The sequence below is a fragment of the Panulirus ornatus genome, chromosome 19 (genome assembly GCF_036320965.1).
Source record: "Panulirus ornatus isolate Po-2019 chromosome 19, ASM3632096v1, whole genome shotgun sequence".
In the NCBI taxonomy this organism is placed as follows: domain Eukaryota; kingdom Metazoa; phylum Arthropoda; class Malacostraca; order Decapoda; family Palinuridae; genus Panulirus; species Panulirus ornatus.
Genome location: NC_092242.1, coordinates 58,076,020 through 58,098,915, shown reverse-complemented (window position 1 = coordinate 58,098,915; position 22,896 = coordinate 58,076,020). Strand labels below are relative to the sequence as shown.

General features: G+C 48.8%; 1 protein-coding gene across 11 annotated transcripts in view; it reads right to left on the bottom strand.

Moving 5' to 3' along the window:
* The window catches only part of cno (adherens junction formation factor afadin), a 585,480-nt gene that overhangs the window by 293,427 nt on the left and 269,157 nt on the right, over positions 1-22,896 (bottom strand). For 2 of the 11 annotated variants that reach the window (XM_071673976.1, XM_071673978.1), the window contains exon 2: positions 4,172-4,759. The exons of the other annotated variants lie outside the window; for them this stretch is intronic. In XM_071673976.1, the coding sequence (XP_071530077.1) occupies positions 4,172-4,211 (40 nt within the window). In that variant the 5' untranslated portion in view covers positions 4,212-4,759. The remainder of the gene's footprint in view (positions 1-4,171; positions 4,760-22,896) is intronic. 11 annotated transcript variants of the gene reach the window in all.

Genomic DNA, 22,896 nt, shown 5'->3' with positions numbered 1-22,896 from the left:
AAGTTATCAAAACGGCCCACTCCTTGAGTTGCCAACGGCCACAAAATAATCATGTGACGTAGCAGCTTACCGAGTATTGTGTGGTCTAGCTAGTGTTGGGGGCACACAAGCAGCCAGCTCTCGGTAGCAAAAACTAAAGTAATACCTACAGAAGAGGGGAAAGTGAACCAACATTGCGGCGTGGGGGAAGGGGGTCAAGTTTGGAAGTTAGCCTGGGACAGTTTATGAGTAGGACTGCTTTCGACTCATCTCTGTCAAGTAAGGATGCTGAACAAGAACAGCCCCAAATGAGGAGGGAGGGCTGATCCACTCCCAACCAAGGAGAGAGATCAGCCAAAGAGGAAGCTAGATATGAAGGAAGCAAAATGAGAGAAGGATGCCAAAGGAAAGGAGATTAGAGAGGAGATCCCGATGCCCCACACCCTGGAAAAAGTAGGATATGAAAGAATACCACCACTGAGATCTAGCCTTACGGAAGCCATCCATACTGGCGACCAGAGAGAAGACTTGTTAGATTCAAGACGTCTTAAGATTAAGGACGTTGAGAACGGATTATGATCAGGTAGACATTAGAACAACAGGACGATAGATATAAAGGGACAGAATGGTCACCCTTCGTAGGGATGGGATGTACCAACGCATGATTTCAAGAACAAAAAAAGTTCTGTTTTTTTTAAAGCACAAACGGAACAGACGAGCAAGCACAGGTGCAAGTTCGGAGGCAAAATCCTTCAGTTCACGGGGATGGATGCCATCAGGACCATAAGCCTTGCTTGTGTCCTGAGATACAAGCGCTTCTCCGACAATCCAAGAAGAGATTACGGGAAGAGACATAGGATCAAAAGGAGCATCAGGGGGGGATGAATTTTGTAATTATCACCAAAGCATTCCAATCTCCTTCCTTCCGAGAGTATATAGACAGCCGTCCACTATGATACCCAGCGTCTAGAAAATATGATGTGTCTTAACAAACGAGGATCTTTATATATAAACTGCACGGCATCGGTCCAGCCGGGCGTGGATGGGGAGAGAGAGAGTTGGTGGTGATGATATTAACATCGGCCAACCTTTACAATCACCAGTGGCCCTGAACCTCCACCATACTGCCTCAACCGTCCTCTATCAACAACCTCCACCATACTGTCTCAACCGTCCTCTATCAACATCTTCCACCATACTGCCTCAACCGTCCTCTATCATCTTCCACCATACTGCCTCAACCGTCCTCTATCATCTTCCACCATACTGCCTCAACCGTCCTCTATCAACATCTTCCACCATACTGCCTCAACCGTCCTCTATCAACATCTTCCACCATACTGCCTCAACCGTCCTCTATCAACATCTTCCACCATACTGCCTCAACCGTCCTCTATCAACATCTTCCACCATACTGCCTCAACCGTCCTCTATCAACATCTTCCACCATACTGCCTCAACCGTCCTCTATCAACAACTTCCACCACACTACCTCAACCATCTTCCATAAGCAAAGTAATATCTTATCTGTGGCGTCAACACTCAGTCTGTGATACAAGCCACCACCGTCATTACAGAATGGGAAAATGCTAACACGTATTTAGCTGGAATATGATGCAATATTTTGGCTCTTTTTTTCAAAACCAACCGATAAAAGATAAATAATCAACTAAAACAAACACACACACACACACACACACACACACACACACACACACACACACACCATATATTATTTCGAAGAAGCATGATAATAGAGAAAGTTCAAGAGATGGGACCCCGCGAGAGTACAACTCCCTCCCCGTACCGGAGAAGCAGGTGATCATACAAACGCCACACAGACACATCCATAAGAAAGCAGACCTGGACCAAGCATTAAACTCATGACCGGTCTGCCTGACGAGAGTGGTATGCAAAGTACGTGAAAGATAGTCAAGACAGCAAATGGATTACTTCCTGAAGAGAAATTACCTAAGAGAGAGAGAAAACATGGTTTCAGGGAAAGGAGGTCTTGTGTACCGAACCTCTTGGACTTCTACGAGAGAGTGAGCTCTGTCCTAGACAAAAGAGGAGGCTGGGTGATCTGCTCGTGTCTGGACGGAAAACATTTGACACTACAGCATCGGAGGCTGATTACAAGCTGGATCACCAGGCAAGGATAAGGACGGAGCTTCTCCGACAGACGTTATATGACCATAATAAAAGCCAAAAAAGGACACATACCAGGTGAGCCTTCTCGTATAGATGATCACCAGAGGAGTGCTGTAGGGTTCTGTTTTGGAACCTTTACTCCTCCAGATCTAGGGAAGTGACTTGCCTGTGACCCTTAGGGCAGCCACAAACAGACATCCCTAGGGTGGCCAAACACATCCTCCCTCCTCCAGGTGTGACCCCTGGGGTGGCTAATCACATCCTCTCCTCTCCAGGTGTGACCCCTGGGGTGGCTAAACACATCCTCCCCTCCTCCAGGTGTGACTCCTGGCGTAGCCAAACACATCCTCCCCCTCCAAGTATCACACCCTGGGGTGACCAAACACACCTTCTTCCAGGTGCGACCCCTGGGACACACACACACACACACACACACACACACACACACACACACACACACACATATACACACACCCAGCCGTGTGGGAACACCACTTATACCGAAGGCGTTACCTAGGTACAGTAGGCCAGACAAGTGAAGACTCGTGAATAGGGGAGGGAGTCGGTCGGTCCCTCACTCTCTCAATCACCGAGGCAGGAGCCGCACCCTCCATGAAGACGGATGGCTGGCGGGTGGGGACACCGCCGTCAAGGGGAAATTCTGGTTCCTGTCTCCCCAGGTTGTCTCTCAGTTTTCTTGGGTTTCCTTGTGTCAGGCAATGCCCTCTAGTGTGTGATGAACACCCAGACGCATCATCCACCGTGCGGTTACTGAACCATCTCTGCCTCCGGGACTATAGCCAATGTTTTGTTAATGTATATTCCGAGGAAACTTGACTAGAACTCTCAACGAGGGACCAACTATCTTGGCCCTCGAGAGCTCAACCATTACAACTTCTTCATTCAACGGCCAACCCGAATATACCTAACTTTGATGGCTGTCACAGTAGCGACACAATGTGAGGGTGTGTGTGTGTGTGTGTGTGTGTGTGTGTGTGTGTGTGTGTGTGTGTGTGTGTGTGTGTGTGTGGCTCTGATTATTATGTGAGGTACGAGGAAGGAGTTGTACATTCGTGTTGCCCCGTCTCTTAACCTTGTACATAAGGATCATGCAAACACACACACACACATCAGGTAACCATTTATCGACCAGCCGACGAGAGGAGGATGAACATCTGGGTTGGGTGCTAGCCGACTGACAAGCCCAGGGTTCGAACCCATAAGGGTCCGACCCAAGATGGTCCCTGCTGACTCATGGTCAGTAACGCTAACCACTGTACCGCAGAGGCTGTGTGTGTGTGTGTGTGTGTGTGTGTGTGTGTGTGTGTGTGTGTGTGTGTCGGGGTAGCGGAGGAGCGCGGCGTGAAGAAACGTAAGGGTAACAGGAAGGGAGAGTGGGAACCACTAATGCAAACATAAACAATTTCATGAAAATTTTCGGTAGTAACTTGGGTTACTCCCTCCCCCCAACACTCGCACTAATTCTCCTCAAAATACAACTAAAAAGTCGTCATTCCACACGTGAAACTTACATACTTAAGGGGAGCAGGTCCCTCTCCCCTCATGCTCAATCCTTCTTAACATTTTTCTCACCACGTAACCTATACCGTATGTCAATCACCGAGGCCCGGTCCTGGGCTAGACTCTCTTGTGCACTCTGTATCCTCTTTCGCGCCAACGCCCACACGACGGGCAGGACAGCAATATAAATGACCCGTTCTGGAGGCAAAAATTAAAATCCAAGGTCTCTTCCTGGTACTGGTTAGTCACTACTTAAACACTAAGCTACACTGGTACACATGCTACAGTCCTCATCATACACTACACTACACAACTTACACATACTATTAAAGTCCTCACGAGACACTACACTACACTACACTGGTACACATACTTCAGTCCTCACCATACACTACACTACACTACACTACACTGGTACACATACATCTGTCCTCACCAAACACCACACTACACTGACACATACTACAGTCCTCGCCACACACCACATAAGTACACACTTAGAAGACAGAAAAGTACTTACTTGTGTGGGAGGTGAAGCCAAAGGCCCTCATACCAATCATGGTGGCTGAGGTGTGGTAGCAGCGTGTTCCCACCACATAGCTCAGCAGGAAGCTGGTAGACCGCGGGGCCTCCTGCCCCGACCCACGGCACTCATACACCCGCTACTGATGTGCTGCGTCCCGACCCTGCACACCCACTGTCATGTCTGCCTTACGTGATCCTCCTTTTGCAAACACTTGCTTGGGCCCTGGCCAAGACCATCTCTCACGACTCTTTCCTGCCAGTCGAGTCAGTCTTCCAGTAACTCACACCGACCGCCAATCCATCCTGACAATCTTCCAGTCATGAGAGTGTGGCGGGAGGGCGGCGTTGGCTGCTGCCTCGGGAGAGAGAGGGAGGAGGAGGTAAGGTGAGGTGAGGTGCGTCACCAGTGACGTCCTGGTGAGTCACCCTACCACTCAACACTCCAGCTCTGCCAGTCAGCCGCCAACACCTATGGCTCTAGGGCCGACACGGGGCACGGCCTCGCCCTCAACACCACCACCTCTGCTAGTCACTGTAATTAGCTACAGCACTTGTACAAGGCCTTCCTCGTTACCTCAAGAAGCTATACTCGCAAGAAAAACATATACATACGAAATATTAGCATTAGAAAAGTATCATTACACTAAACTGGCATACGATTTCTTCAGTACGTTTCCAAAAGGTTGTTACACATAATTTCTATTACGTCTCAAATTAGCGTTGTTAAATTTTGTTCCAGTAAGACAGTCTGCATCATACTGCAGCCGTGGATGTTACCTCAGCTGTTCGCGAGGGTATACCACAGAGTTCTGTTCATGCCACAATCAGCGGTTAATTCACTTTGTGGCCCAAACTCATTCTGTGAGCGGCAGCGCATAACCATCGCAAAAATACAAAAATATCAGATAATAAAGAATTGGTTCCTTACATAGCGCTAATAGTCATTCCACAGAGTAGACTCATCTACTTGAGGCGAAGACTTAATACAGTATCATAATTTCATGCATCTTATTAATACTATGCCATTTCTTGGCAAGGTACGTTCAGATCTCTACCCCAACACGTTCTACTTTCTGCCAATCTACGACATACTGTTCCCTTACGTGCCCATATCTTCGACCACACGTCTGGTTAACGTCTCCAGAGACGGCGACGAGCCACGAGCACCACCAACCTAGTCGTAGTCTGAGAGCCACGGAATCATCACCTTGCCCGCACTCCACTGATCATGTTACTCGCTCCGTATACACGCGCACCCACACTCCACCGTGATGGGCAACGGATCTAATAACACTTACGTACAGTCGCTTACTGTTAGTTCTTTCCTGATCACACCTTTATATACTTCTGGCATCTTAACACTGTCTTCAAGGGACAATTTATCTTATGCGAGACTCACTTAAGGCAACAACGTTACCAATGCACTCGGACACCTATGTGAGAGGGAATCCACAACAGTTTGACTCGATCCTCTTTACCCAAAAAAAGGATCGCATGTTAGTATTTGACTTGTATCCACAGACCGCCCGAGTTCAAGGGCATAGGTGCCAATCTTGGCTGCGGCAATCTGTCCACAGTCAAAACAGCTGTTCATCCTTTCCCTAGGAGTTGGTCGATAAATTGGGTCACTAGTGTATATATATATATATATATATATATATATATATATATATATATATATATATATATATATATATATATATATATATATATATCGTTAATGAGATGACCTTGATTAGGTCATTCAGCTGTTCGTGCCATCTTAACTAACATAAGAAACATGTAGTTTACTTCGTTGGTGTAACTCATTTCACTGAGCACTTGCAATGTCCTTATAATACGAAATGAACATTGGCAAGCTAAAGGGATGAGCTGTCATTTAACAAACAATGATGTGGTTATGAAAGAAAACGAGAGAGAGAGAGAGAGAGAGAGAGAGAGAGAGAGAGAGAGAGAGAGAGAGAGAGAGAGAGAGAGAGAGAGAGTAGCCTAACATCCTTCAAAAATACAATAGTTCTGGAAACACAGGAACGGGTGGAGAAAAACACACTCATTATCAAGACACCATTAATTTCTCGTGAATGAGTTATTCAACCAATGCATTGCTAACCTCTTTAATTACAGATCTCTGAAGGACGATAACGAACAAGATACGAATCTATTCTAAACAAGTCGTCTATTGCACATGGGGCCATTCCACTCGTCAACAAGCACTTGCAGGAATGGAAGACAGATATAATTAAATAACTTCACATGAAACGCAAATGCAATGAAGTATAATTCCATTGACCTTCTTTTGAAATGTGAGTTTAAGAAAACCTAGATTTTCAGAATATTCTTCAGCTGTATATAATTCATTTTCGAGTGAATAGTATATATATTCCACGTGTTTTGTAGTCTATATCCTGGTACATCTTACGGACAAACACAACCCCAAGTTTTCACCACAACAAAACACTACGGACGAATGGAGTATAGCAGCATCTGGTAATTCCACTTCAGGGAGTTCCCGCGCCCACCAGTTGCACGTGATGGCCTTCCCCCGTCTTGTGAGGTGGTGTCAATACCATATGGGGAGATCAGGCATGCCAACGGTACATGACGACACCCATCACGAGAGCACCTCACAAGCCCCTCTCCTTTTGTTTCAAACTGTAAAACACGTCCAGCGTAGCGAGTCTCTCTCTCTCTCTCTCTCTCTCTCTCTCTCTCTCTCTCTCTCTCTCTCTCTCTCTCTCTCTCTCTCTCTCTCTCTCTCTCTCCATCAACCGAGGTGAACGGCGTAGCAAAACTGACGAGGCAGTAGTGTACCGGGATGAGGGTGAGGCAGGTGAGCATAGACGACATCACTTCAGCAGTTCTAGCACCCACCACCACCACACTAACCCGGGCCGCTGAACCACACGTGATGGCCATCTGCCTGTTACGATATCGCAACGTTATCGGTCAACTTCCGATATGAACAATACGTACTCAAGCGAGTCATCCCCTTCGTCAGTCTACTGGTGGGGTAGCGACACTACGACCACCATCTCCAACCCAACCTCTTCGCCACAGCTGCTATCATCCAGCCATCACTAAACCCACTACCCTCCCGGCCACTGCTGCTACACCCACTACGGTAGCACTAGATCCCCCACTGGCTGCTGCCATCCTTCCCTTACCGCTGCCACCGGTGACACCAGCTGACGACGATACATTCAGGCAATATACCCCCGGCAGGAAGCCACGGCCTCCAGGACCATATCATGGTTTATGTTTTCCATTCTGAGGAGACTGCTTATCAAGACGAACTCCCGGCAAGGATCGCCACTCAGCACACACACGAGGATGGGCCAGTCAGGTAGGAGATAGAGACAAAACATGGAAAAAGAAAAAAAAAATATGAAAAGAGATGAAGATCGATGGCGAAGAGGAAGTGCTCAAAAGACCAAACGGGATGGGGGATGTATGGAAGAAGAGGGGGAAAACATATCTTTTCCATCAGTATGTCAATGTAAAACCATTGGGGAGAGAGAGAGAGAGAGAGAGAGAGAGAGAGAGAGAGAGAGAGAGAGAGAGAGAGAGGAGGAGGAGGAGACACACACACACACACACACACACACACACACACACACACACACACACACACCTCCTTTTGCTGCTGCCTGTCACAGTAAGGAGACAATAGATGAATCTGTTCGTGCCGTTCTCTGGCTGATCCCCACAAGCAGCCGACCGTCGCATTCAACGGTTACGCAATGTTCACCACAAACACTCTAACATACGGAATGGCATCACCATGTAAGCCACTTGTCTAACGTCTGTCCTCACAACCTGCACGACCGTCAGGCCTCACACCTCCTTCAGGCTACGAGCCTACCCTGGTCCCCGCCGCCCTGGCCTGACACACTCTCCTGCCACCCCGGGGCCAAGGCCACACACAACCCTCTTTCAACTACGACCTCCGGGAGCAACAGGTCTTGGCGCAGTGCATTATGAAAAGTGGGTCCGCCCGTGCTTAGTCGCTCCCTGTACTTTTGTCTCACTGAGAGGGGGACATCCGCTTCATTCTTCATCCCTTCCTCTGAATACGAGAGTTGTTGCACTTGAGCCACACCTTAGTCAAGACGGTGCGAGGGGGAAATCTTACCTCATGTATTTCTTACGTCTATTCTGAGTCACAGTCTGGTGCTAGGATGTACCACGACTGCCCTCGTAGGCCTGGCTATTTCTAAGCCGTGGCCTACACATAGCCACCACAGTAAGCCTTGCTGATCAGCTCCACTCGAGGGCATCTATCCACCAGTTCCCCAGAGTTCTCAACTTACTTGTTCCACCAGTGTTGCTAAACACCTACAGGCGACGCGATGAACAGGTTCGGAGACGGGGTGTGTACGGCACCTGCTCTCACCGGACTTACTGAACCTCTCCACGTCGCTGGTGATGTCCAAACACGTCTTCCTTCCCAGCAGTACGTCAGGCAATATAGACCTTCCTGAGTTCTCTTCGTTTAAAACAAAATCACCAATTCGAGTTCCAGAGAACGATGTATTGGAGGTAGTGGTGAGTCGGAAAAGGAGTGTGAACGCTCATGAGTTGGCTGTGAACCGACTCCCCTTTACAGAATTCGAACCCTGGAGCACATGATTCGTGGCGACGCGAACCACTACACACGGTGGAAGCTCGGAGCAGCATCTCTCTGGTCCAGGCAAGCCAAAAGGTCACATCGAAATATACATGAGGTTCTACAACCTGCTTGTTCCACCGTAACTCTAGATGTAGTTGTTCAGATGAGACTCTACGTGGAGAACCATGAGAGACATTGTTGTCTCCAGTACCTTATTACATGTGACACAGTCTAGCACACAACCTCATCCAGGTGAAACAATAAAAAACAAATGAAAAATTAAATTGACAAGTTAGGTCGAAAAAGTATATTTATAAAATTCAATTTTTTTTTTATCAAAACTCTTAAATTTGGAAAAAAAAAAAAAAGAGTAAATAAGTGAAAATACTCCATAAGATGTTACTGACTGGAATAATCTTTTATTTTACCGTTTGCGAAAAAAGCAAAAATGTCCAAACTTAAATCACAGAGGAAATAATCCAATTTTTTCGTCCCCTTTTTTCCCCCCAATAATACATTACTCGATTGGAAAGTCAAGTTGTATTGTCAGTTATTGTTGAAGCAAAACGTGTGTGGGAGGAACATCACCATTAACTTCATGTTTATATAATGTGTCACTCCCCCATCTGATGCCACTGTCTACCCCAACCCCTACCACCACCTACCTAACACGTCAGGTGTGTGTGGGTGACAACACATGAGCACCTCACCTGTGTGGGTGACAACACAAGAGCACCTCATCCGTGTGGGTGACAACACATGAGCACCTCACCCGTGTGGGTGACAACATGTGGGAACCTCATCTCCCGTCATACACCAAGTTCGTGTTAATCCTCGAACAAAAGTTTCCAGGCGACGGAAACAACTACTTAATTAACTTTTGAAGTCCTTTTTGGAATTTGGTCCACGACCTTTACTTTCACCCACTCCCTGTGAGGGAGGGTGCGAGGTAAGGGAGGAAGAGAGAGGAAGAGAGGAAGGGCAAGAGAGGGAGGGAGGGAGGAACGTAAGGTAGTAGGATAAGGACTGATAACAGAAGACCTGATGGTCTATCACCAGGTTACCTGCTGGAGGACAGATAACACACGACAGACGAAGTCATAACATCCTACATGTATCTTGACAAAGACAAGATGGTGAAGCGGAAGATGGATGGGGGGAGGAGGATGGCCACGAGGGAAAGTGGATGAGGTAATATGGGAAAGGTTGGTGGCGGGGGGGAAGGGAGTGGAGGAGGAGGAGGAGGAGGGGACGCCTCCTCTCCCTGCAAACTGTGTGATGAGTCTGCCAGCCTCATACCAAGATTGAACAAGATATAAAAGATGTGGCGGGGGGGGGGGGGAAACACAGCAGATTAAATATTGATTTCTTCCTTTTCACGTCGATCTAATAATTGCGGGATTATATGTGATAAAATGTGAACATCTACCTCATATATCTAACATGCATTTTTTTTTCCCCGGAGCAAAATTCTGTTAAAAAAAAATATTAATGCGTCTGTGATAAAGACCAATGATGCCTAGGAAATAATTATGGATATATTGGGTAAATAAGACGTTACTTTACGATCTTCTGGGTCGATCCTGATTACACCAAGATGCATAGGAACACGGTGAGGGATGTTACCATGGGAGGAGTGAGGCAGGGGACACACCCCTGTGTGCTGGCTGGTGGCGGGGTAGGAGGAGCTTCTGGTCGACCAATGACCAAACCAAACAGCCTGGGCCTAGGCCTAGGACCAGCCCGGGTTGTGTGTGTGTGTGTGTGTGTGTGTGTGTGTGTGTGTGTGTGAAAGAGAGAGAGAGAGAGATAGAGTAAAATCCATTACCCCGGTACACCCCAGCGCATCACCTCAGCGCACCGCACCGCATCACCCCTATGATACATGTCACCCCACCACACCCCCAGTGCACGAACGCCAACAACCCAACGTATAGGATAAATACCCACTACTTTAAGAGGGGAGGAAAGTAGAAAAAAAAACTACATGTCAACAGATGCACGCATGTCTGCACCTTCTAACAAGCTGCACGCTGACCACACACACACGCACACACACACACACACACACACACACACACACACACACACACACACACACACACCATGAAAGAGAGAAGACTAAGGGGTGACCTGATCAGAACCCTGAAGTTTTTCAATCCAACTTATGATGCTGAAAGTAAACGATTCTTCGAGTTACTATAAGGGTAAAACCACGAGTGAACATAACCAAAAACCTTGATAGTATTGTCAAAGTATACGAATTATTGATGAGCGAAATACACTTAATTAGAAAATAGTAAATGTGGACAGAATAAAGAATTCTAAAAAGTTGTTTAACGGCAGGGGCGTGTCAAGAGATGGCGCTCCACGAGTGTAAAACCCCTTCTCCATATGGTACAAACTGGTAATTACACACACCAGGCACAGACAGACAGACAAACAAACAGACAGAAAGTACCACATCTGTACAGACAAACATACAAGAACTGAAAACATGCAAACACTTACATAAAACTCGCATATTCACTTACATAGACATATCGGACCACAAATATACACAGACAGAGACAGAGAGACAGACACATATACATAAACTATGTGATGAAATTATGAATGTTGACTTTTGATGAAAGTTCAGGACAGTGTATCATGATGACAGAGGATGTTCAAGAGATGGGGGTCAGAGAGTGCGGAACTCCCTCCCTATACTGTGCAGACGGGGGGCATCACAACATGGGTCTTATACACTGACACATACAAACAAAATAAGACACAGACAGACAGACAGATTATTCACACTTCCACCAGGCGGAGACAGACCGACTGCAGCTGACACAGACACAGCAACGCCAGGCCGCTCCACCAGACCACACCCCCGCCTCCCGGGGCTGGCGAGAACCCACCCTTCCCCCTCTTTCATCTCCTTATCTTAAAACCTCTACACCAAGACGGTATCACCCTTGCGTATGATGGCCTGACCTTTGACCCGACCCTTAAGGGTCAATAAAAGAGAAAAAAAAAGACCATGTCATCACATCCAAGGGTCATGCTCAAGGGTCTTACTGCCGTGTTCCAAGGGATAATCCTTAATACATGAGACTGTGGAACCTGATCCTCGCTAGGGCGGCCGCCCCCCCAGCACCTGTGTACCTCCTGCCACACACACACTCCCTCACCACACTCGCCTCACACCGTAAACACGCTCGTCCCAGGACATACCACATATTACACACTTGAGAGCCTAGATTTCTCATGATATATATCGACTCAGCTGAGAACCATGATATGAAGAGATGAGAAACCAATGACCTTCGCTGACGGCGCGAATACACTCGACAGAGCCACCAGGTAAGACTGTATGAGGAAATACGTGACCTGAACATGTACACTCACACACACACACACACACACACACACACACCCTGTAGCGCTCCAAAACAAGCGGCAGTAATCACCTCCCTCGCCCGGTAATGACCCAATACAGACTTCACACAGCAACAACAACAATTGAATATCATGTCAATGACTCTTGAAATATGACCAACATAAATCTGGAGCACAATCCAGACGATTCTTAAGACATGACAACATAATTCCTTTTCCTGGACCGAACCTAAGACCATGTCCACGAGAAAAAGGGACGCCCTCGCTACAGGGAACGAGGACATAAATTTCAGAATATTTCAGCAGACACAACGCCTGAGCGACGGGTGTGGCCCGACCACTGGGGGTAAGTAACACGTTACTTACGTATACCTTACGATGGTTCCTGTTACTCAATCGTGGCCGAGTCTACCTGTGTCATGTACACCAAACGATGGTGTCGGAGGTGTTCTAACCCCCACAGCTGGGCTTGAGACCTCACCTTACCCTACATACACCCAACGATGGTGGCGGAGGTCGGTCAGGCACCTTACCTTACTGTATCTATCTATACCTTACGATGGTTTCGGTGGATTTCTATCCCTCCAGCTCGGTCTTTGACTAAGCTGCCGCGCTGGCCCCCCTCTGCTCAGTCAGGCTGTTGGCTGCCTCATCCCGTAGGCAAAAAAAGAAAGAGACCAACAAGCTAGTGACGCGTTACCCAGCGACATTACAGTCCCAAGACTTGCTCCAGACAGTCCCACGGTGGGGAGGCAGGGAAGCACCCGGCACGGGACGCACCCACACCAGCAGAGTCACGGCAAAAGTTAATGACGTGTTCAGAGTCATCCAGAGCACAACGCTTGTAAACAGAGAGGAACCAAAACAAAAAAGTGAAGAGCCTCTAGCGAGCTTAGGTTAATTTGCCATTACATTTACGACAACGGGACAGTATCATCGTTCATATCACCCGTGTAAAAGAGTCGAGCTTCATTTACATATTTAAATTGTCCGAGCGCATCAAAGTCCGCCTCTGGCTGACAAGCCTCCCCCTCTCCTCCTCCTCCTCCTCCTCCTCCCCTTTTTCATCGCGCTCCACCAAAACAACTCGTGCAGACTTGCCTTCGTTGCGTCGGATCGGCCGAAATCATGTCTATTTTGATCCAAACTTGACAGGCAACGCCACGATCTCCCTCCAGCAACCACGATACGTGCACACACCCAAGCAGAGGACACGAGGTGGTCCAGTCCTCCTCACATGGGGTCGAGCATGATGACCCGCCGTTCCCTCCCAGCCTCCCTACCCCAACCAGGGGCCATCCCCAACGGCAGAGCTTCAGCCTCGGAGCCGCAGGGGGTCACCAGGGCGAGTCCCCAGGACACATGACGAGGAGTCGTCCACGTGCGACGCCCACCACCAGGTGACCCTGCCACACCCACTACCACCAGGTGACCCTGACACACACCCACTACCACCGGGTGACCCTGACACACACCCACTACCACCAGGTGACCCTGACACACACCCACTACCACCAGGTGACCCTGACACACACCCACTACCACCAGGTGACCCTGACACACCCAATACCACCAGGTGACCCTGACACACACCCACTACCACCAGGTGACCCTGACACACCCAATACCACCAGGTGACCCTGACACACACCCACTACCACCAGGTGACCCTGACACACACCCACTACCACCAGGTGGCCCTGACACACACCCACTACCACCAGGTGACCCTGACACACACCCACTACCACCAGGTGACCCTGACACACACCCAATACCACCAGGTGACCCTGACACACACCCAATACCACCAGGTGACCCTGATACAGTCACACAACCTCTACACTGCCTGGGAGTTCTACAACCTCACTTTCAGCTGGCGATACGGGGAAAAGAAATCTGTTTTGTCTTTAGTCCTCATCATTGTTACGGGCGTCACATAACAGGCTATATACAGAGCGGCTGCCAAGCCTCTTCACTCCTCCCGTCACACTCACCACCGTTACCATCCGTCATTCTCGTCACCCTAAACCTACCTTCGTCAAGCACGACTGACACACCACCGTCACATCCCAGGTCACAAGGACCACCGCCACACAATTTCTCACGCCTCACAAACCCCTCATCAAACTGCCATGCCTTTCATGTTCTATGAGACACATGATACACAATACATCATCCAGGGAACTAAGCAACGACAATAATAATATCAATAACAATAATTATAATAATAATAATAATAATAATAATAATAATAACAAAAGAAGGAAATTAAAGTTAGTTAATGACAGGAGGATGTGTGTGTGTGTGTGTGTGTGTGTGTGTGTGTGTGTGTGTGTGTGTGTGTGTGTGTGTGTGTGTGTGTTGGGTTGAGGCAGGAGGGTGCAGGGGTCCAACACTCATTACACAGCAGGTAGCCAGTAAACTCCTCCCTGAACCTGACACCCGTCCCCCTCCCTCCCTCCTTCCCTCTCCTTCCCAAACATTTCAGCGTCCATGCCAGACTGAGACATTGTTTATACTGACATTCAACGGTGCAATTATCAAAAACCTGGATAAGAAAAAGGGAGGGGAAAATCACGAATCAATCAAACTTGTTTCACCATTGTCCTGAGGTCTCATGCTATCTCCTCGGTTTAGAGCTAACTTTGAGTTGTCTCACTGGGACAGAGGTTCCATCCCCGGGGACACGGTCGGCGGGCGTGGGACACGGGACACGGGAGTCGTGTTCAGGCTGGTGGAACGTCATCACACGGGTATTAAGCCGCCTGCAAGACCCTTCACCCGCCCCAGCCGACACTTTACTGTCCAATGAGCAGCTCTCTACACGTGTCTCTCCTGCATCCTCAACTCCTTGAGCAACAGGACACGACCCCCTGAGCACGAAGGGACGACCCCGCCATCACACACACCCCAAGGGTCGTACCGTCGTGCTCACGACCGCACCACCTCCCTGCTCCCCTCCTCTTATCTCCCTGCCTCGCCCTCCACGTCAGCTGGACATAACAAAGCTCTCCGTGCGGAGGGGAAACTTAAGACTTCTGAACAATTAATTCCCCCGCTCAGTTCGCTACATCTTCGTTAAGTAATTTAAAGTTCTGTAAACGAGTCGCACAGGAGTTCTCCCTCCACGCGAGCCTCCGCTGATCACTTCTCTCACCTCCGCCTCATTTTTTAAGGCACACGTAAACCTTTAACATGACAGGTGAGGAGCTGAAGTAACAGAACACATCGGCAGCGTGAAGCGCTGATGTGCCATCATCACGCCTGTCACATCTAGTAACCAGGTGACACTTGTAACTACTGTCATGTATATCTAAGGTTTCCCAAAAGGCACGACTGCACACATCTACCTTGCGTGTCCAAGCTTGGCAAGCATAACAATTCTGAAGACGGTACTGTCACATTACAGTCATGTCTCACCTGAGGAATCCTGGGGGGTTAGCACTGCCACAAGAGAGCAACAGCGACATCCGGGCGACAGGTCGTACCTCCACCAATGGACGTCAGAAGCACCTACGGCAATAAGGACGAACCCCTGTTTTAGCACGAGCATCTCGTACCCCGCATAATGTTACCCCGGCAGGATCATGAGAGGCGGACGAACCTGTGAGTTTCGGCTCCATCCTGGCGACTCCCTGGTAACCTAGCATCTCTCCCGTATGTAAAGGCGTTCTTTGAACAACACAGGGGCGTTCATCCATCACTTCCACCGTACTCAAACCAGACACTAACCCAACAGCAGTTTATCCTCTGACCTTGAGACCCTTAAATCAAAATCCACCCCCCCTTCCACCTTTTCTCTACCGGAGTAATAAGTTACCCAACAGTGGCAGCACTCAGCCAGCTGTGCTGCCGACAATGTGAGTCAGAACAGCCGGACGGACACATCATCTCTGAAGCCTCCTGACCTGTGGTCCAACAACGGTCGACAGCGACCTAAACCGTGTGCAGGAACCACGTCTGATGGTGGTGCTCCTGTATCGATCCATAGTCAAGTTACGCAACCAAAACCATCCAAACAAAAAAAAAAAAAAAAACAAGGAGACGGATCCTGTGATCCTCATCTCTGCCACCGAGATCCCCTAAACTGACGCCATGGAACCAATAAGGAGGACGGGGTCCACCACGTAACAACCTTGTTGTCTGCCTGTGGTAATTTAAACTATAGAAGCTGCAGTGTGGAGGGGAGGATTGAGGGGGTGAGCAACCGAACTCATAATGTAGCCAGCGACACAAGGAGAGGTGCAGCAACACAGCTCACGTCTGATGAATCCTGTACACAAGCGCGGATATACAATCAGCACTTGCTCTGGGGCGTGACAGGAATGGGAATCACTACTGGAACAGAGGCGACCTACATAGTCTACATTTCAACAGTGGGAGGTTGTATGAGGCAGGGAAGATGCGGGGAGGGAGGGAATGCCACTGGAGGGAAGCGAGAGGAGGAGGAGGAGGAGGAGGAGGAGGAGGAGGAGGAGGAGGAGGAGGAGGAGGAGGAGAAGGAGAAGGAGGAGGACGAGGAAGTGGAGGAGGAGGAGGATGTTGTAGTGAATGGTTGTTGTGATGATGACAGGTAGAGCCCCTAGGGTGGCTGGTACCAGAGTGACGTCACCTCAAGCGAACACTGGCCATGGATATATTGGTAAACTTGAGAGCGGGGAGGGGCCAGGAGGGCGTGAGGGGAATGGTTACTGATGAAGCTGATGGCTCTAAAGTGAACCCTGTTAAGAGGAGGCAGTGGCCATCAGGGGTACACTCCCACTCCTGCGCGAAAACCATGACGCCCTCAAGACAAGTGAAGACTGGCTTCCTCGGTGAGGTGGACACTAAGGCATGCGGCCATGAACTCACACTTCGGCCTTATGAAATAACTGAAATAAAGTACCGGACGAATGTGAACCTCCTGGGGATCGTCTCTGAGGGCTGACAGAGCCTTCACTTGCCCGGGAAGGACGATTGATGCGGACAAATGTCAAGAAATGAACACCATTTGCTCAAAACTTTCGTCGACGGGAGAAAATTCCATCTGCCACGGAGGCACCTCAACCTAACGTCACTCTAATTATGTACGGTCCAGCATCTTCCTGGGGATGTTACCGGAATGTGTGTGTGTGTGTGTGTGTGTGTGTGTGTGTGTGTGTGTGTGTGTGTGTGTGTGTGTGTGTGTGTGGTTGGAAAGAAGCTCACTCAAGGAATACTTGGACAGTTCCAATACCATGTGTACCAGTACAGGGGTGTGGCAACACCCTGTCTTTGTCTGTTTATCAGATGCCTGTATGTGTGATACTCTCCCTACCCGAGGCACGTCCATCTGTACGTCCCAGGACCTGCGTCTAGAATACGGCAACCACCAGGAGAGAACCAGGGAGCAACAACACGTCGCTCCACCGCTGTTCAACAGACGACTTCCTCCCACACAGACACGACACCAACTGCTTCTACATGGTCCCCAGGCCTAGGTCACTTGATGCACACTATGACCATGCCAGTAGCTGGGTGCCACACTATGCCCATGCCAGTAGCTGGGTGCCACACCACGACAGCGCCAGGGGCTGGGAGCCACCATATTCAAGCGCCCAGTGTGAAAACAATTTGTGTCATGGGGCGGTGAACGGATCTACTGCAGTGAGCATTAAGGTGTTACGCCTTGTGTACACCCTCAAGACGTAGTGAACAGCATGACCTGGGAGGTGATAACAAGGTCACGAGGGGAGGATAACATGTTCGACTAAATATGAACAAGTTCAAGGAATCAAAAGCAAGGTCATGACAAGGTGTTAACAAGGTCAGGGGACTATACCATTACAGAAGACATACCCCCAACACCTGTCCTTGTTATAATGACGGCGGCCAGCCCACGACGACACAGACGCATGGCTCAAATCATCCGACTCCCTCCCTCCCTCCCTCACTAGCGGGGCAGACATAACACATCATAGCCCTTAACGTTCAGGTCAGAGGCCAGGCTACGACGACAGCCGAGGGTCGTACCGCCGTGCTCTCTAGATGAAGACGAGGCCGCAACACTCAGAGAGAAACACCAACTCAGGAAGGGGAAAAAACACACACACACACACACACACAGTTGGGTGGTGAGGCTGACCGCGTCCATCATCCAGCAAAGCGACGCGTCGTCCCCACGCACCAAGGCAGAGGCCACTCATAAATCACGCCAACCAAGATATATACCTGCCAGCCAGGGACCTGCCATCCTCACCATCGCCACTGTGGCTGTCACCCCATGGTAACCTAACGTGCTTCCACACGCGTCGGCGCGAAGGATATCACTAACGAACACTTATATAACTCATTGCCTTGAAAGACGTCACTAACGTACTTATCTACTCGATGGTACGAAAGATATCACTAACGTACTTATCTACTCGTTGACACAAGAGATATCACTAATGTACTTATGTACTCGTTGACGCCGAAAGATTTATCACAGTCCAGCAGCTAAGGAAGACACTGTCAGGTCTACGTAGCTGCAGCTTCCCGAGAGCCAACATTTACACTTCCTCGCTGGGATGACAGGCCAAAGGGAAGATGCAAGTCAAATCCACCGGAGGGGAGGTGGTGTACGAGACATTAACGACATTAGCATGCGTGTGTCGGGGCAGACCGTCTGTTCAGCCTGCTACCGGCAGACATGAAGTACATCACGGGAAGACCCATGGATTTCTTGATAACACTAAAAGACAATTTCCTCTGCTTTCCAACACACCTGCCAGGTTCCTCCGTGATACAGTAAGATCTAAAAACAAAAGACAACCTGGCAGACTAGGGTCGAACCAGGGAATCCTAGCTGGAGACTCAGCTGAAGTGGCACGGGACAACCTCAGCCACCTGGGTGAGGGAGCCAGTGGTTCTCTGTGCTCGTGTGTCGCATGCCACGCCACTCTCCACCACCCTCCAACCCCAACCTGTTGACATCCCCACTACACTGATACTCAGTCCTATCACTGCCCAATATCTGCCCTATACACCTGGCTAGTTATCACAACTCAAAACACTGTTGGTTAACGTAAAAGCTTTGTTTAATTGACTGATTGGTTACCTCCCTCTTGCTGGCTACGTAAACAAAGCACCCCTTGTCTGAGTGCCAGGCACGGTGCCCGACCCACGGCCTAGGCCAGTCTCATTCCGGCCACTTGCTGGACGAAACCCACGCTGGCCCGACCCCAGTCTCTGCACAGTTCATCATCACGTAAAGTTATAATGTCTTATAGACTGTTTATCCTAAAGTCATCTTACCTCACACGTGGCTCACACCCAGCAGCTCTCATCTACTCCGACAACACACGAGACGCGACACTGCTCAGTTCACTAGCCTAACCTGCTCAATACCTGCTCCATACTTTAAGTAACGATTTTCACCTCCCATCCGGCTATAGAAAAATAAAAAAGGCCCTATCCAATATATCGACGGCTTGTCGACTAGTGTACTGCCCTGGTCGGTCGATTCTTAGTTACCATCCTGCAACATTAGCCTCTGCCATCACACACACACACACACACACACACACACACACACACACACACAATCTCGTTTTTACCAAACTCGCCTATGCCTCCTATTCCTGGCCTTCCTCCCCGTCCACCACACAGCACGGGGCTACCAGAAAAGGTGCAGAAAAGTGGCATCGCAAAATGATCCTCCCCGGTCCGGTCTCTTACACCACCGACCAGGAAGGGGCGAGGCCCGAGCAAGACGCTCGTCCTCCGAGACTCCCTCCCTCCCTCGCCTGGACCTCATCACACCCAGCCTGGAAAATACAACTGCATTGTCTAGGCCACCGTCATCTCCTGCCACCAAAGATCCCTCGACCTCGAGTTGCTGATCCAAGATGGAAGGAAAACCGGCAGCGACTTCAAGGAAAAGCAACTGAACTAATCCCATCACTCAGACGACCTCATGAGAGAAAAAACTCAAAAGACAAAAAAAATATTATGAATAAAGTCCGAGGATATGTAACGTACGTGTTCATAATGCGAACCAATTTCAACCAGACAACTTCAGAAACTTTCCTCACATTTGGACAAAGTTTCGACGACCAGAAGTATGACGGTATGGAGATAAAAGTGAGTAAATGTATACCATCAAGGAGGACAGAGGGTTTCCTCATGTGGAGAGGCTGAACACTTAAGGGCTGAGAGGAAGTAGATCCATAAACATCTCCCAGTCACGATAAGAGACGTACTTCCATGGTATCTGTTATCAGTAAACAATCCAGTGTACTATCAACCATGTCCTAGTCTTATCTGAATCCAGACGCAGACCAGATGTTGTTAACCTGGCAGGTAACTTTTCTCGTTTTCACTTTCCTCTAAGATTTCTAAGGCCGTGAGTTTCGTCCACAATGAACAGCATCTTTCCAATCCTTATCTTCTTTCCCAACCGGCGGCTGAGCCGGAGGGGAAAAGTGGGGGGAGGGAGGGAGTTGCCATCAGCTAAACTGTTCTGTTTCCCTCACAATTTTCAGGCCGAGTCAAGAGATGAACTCGTTGTGGATCACCAGGTCTCCTCAAGTACACACCGCTACACGAATGGATCACCAGGTCTCCCCATGTACACACCGCTACACGAACAGCCCACTGTCTTCATCGTGTAATGTAAAGACTGTCCGAGATGAGACCTCACCTTGTTGTAGCCGCCAGGTCTTTCATGTGTGTGTATTTTCTCTATATATTTTCAGCCTTTGTCTGCGTCTGAATTTCAAAAAATATAATAATAATAATAATAATAATAATAATAATAATAATAATAATAATAATAATGATAATATTATCATTATTATTATTATATCAATCATTATTATAATCATAATAATAATAATAATAATAATAATAATAATAATAATAATAATAATTATTATTATTATTATTATTATTATTATTATTACATACACACGTGAACATTAACACACATCCAGAGACACCACATTCACGCAAACATAAATGCACCAATAGGCACACAGACTTATGATCAGAGAGAGAGAGAGAGAGAGAGAGAGAGAGAGAGAGAGAGAGAGAGAGAGAGAGAGAGAGACTGGCAAAATTTGTTTTCTCTTGGCTTCTAATTTTAGAAAATGCCCTGAGCACGTCACACATTCTCCCGTCCTCGATCACCTTATGTAATGAATTCCCCTCAGCCTACAAGGCTAATTAACTTTATAAATCACCCGTGTAACCCTACATGACCTGTCTAATTACCTGCCACACACAGGTATCAACAGACTTTTCTGAAGTTCCACGTCGACTGAACTTCGGCCCTCAGGTCCCCCCCGTGGGTAAACCACCACCATCACTAGCCAGCAGCCACCCACCCACCCGCCCGCCGTCAATAGCGGGGCTTCCCGAGGCCTCCCCCCCAGGCGCGCGCCCCCTCACCTCACCTTACCAGGTGACCGACCTTCTCACCTCCTGTTACACCATCATCATCATCATCATCAGCAGCAGCGGCAGAAGCAGCCCGCCCGCCCCAATGGAAACACCACCGCCGCACGTAACACACCCGCCTCCCCACATTCGACACTTGCCCCACTCTTATACTGCGTTCCCTGGCGTCATGAGAAAACTAATGCTACGCTCCTAACCATGCCTCACGGGCGTCTTCCCCAAGCTCAACGCACACTCTCACAACCCCCTTCCCGAACCCATATCATTTCCTCTTTTCCTCACGACTCCAAAAGATAGGAAAAAAAAAAAAAGGAAAATTGATCCGAAGTTCTCGGTTGCCCCAGTTTCCATACGACGGTCCTTAATAATGAATAAATGCCGGGAGTTCTTTGGCCAGAGTACAGTACGTGGAAACGTAAGGGGGGGAGGGCAACTCCCGTAGCTTCGTCCTGATGAATAACATTGGTGTTGACAGAGGTACTTTTAGGTAGGTAGGTAGGTAGGGGACGCCGGGTGAATGTGGTGGTGATCACTGAAGTGAGGCATCGGATGGAGAGAGAGAGAGAGAGAGAGAGAGAGAGAGAGAGAGAGAGAGAGAGAGAGCAGGCAGCCACCACCACACACACCCACCATGCTCCGGGGCCACCCCTCCACACCCCCTTTCCCTTCCCTCAACCACTAAATCCCCTCCATCATATCTCCTCGACCTCCTCCTCCACCACCACATCTCCCCGGCTTCCTCCTCCTCCTCCACCAGATCTCTCCCCCCGCCCCCTTCTCTCTCTCTCTCTCTCGCTCGTCTTCATCACGACCACACTTGCCACGTCACTTATCCTTGGCATGTGTTCCGGCTACAGTAATCTGAACTCTCTGGCCTCTCTCTCATCATCTTCCACACCTCTGCCATGCTTCTGAAGTTGCCACACACTCTTTCTTTCGCACACATTCCTTAAAGTTATTCTAATATTCTCACTTTTTCTTCCCTCTCTCTCTCTCTCTCTCTCTCTCTCTCTCTCTCTCTCTCTCTCTCTCTCTCTCTCTCTCTAAGTTTCCATTCAATGCATTATCACTTTTATACATAAGTTTCCACACCCACACAAATCTGTTTACGAATTACAAAAGAAGTTATCTATCTTTCCCCACTTCGTCTGCATATATACGTTCAACCGTCCTTCTGCTGGTTCCTCCTGCATCTACCGGAGAGAGAGAGAGAGAGAGAGAGAGAGAGAGAGAGAGAGAGAGAGAGAGAGAGAGAGAGAGAGAGAGAGAGAGAGAGTGTGTGTGTGTCACCACACTGGCATCTACAAACAAAGATTTCTTAA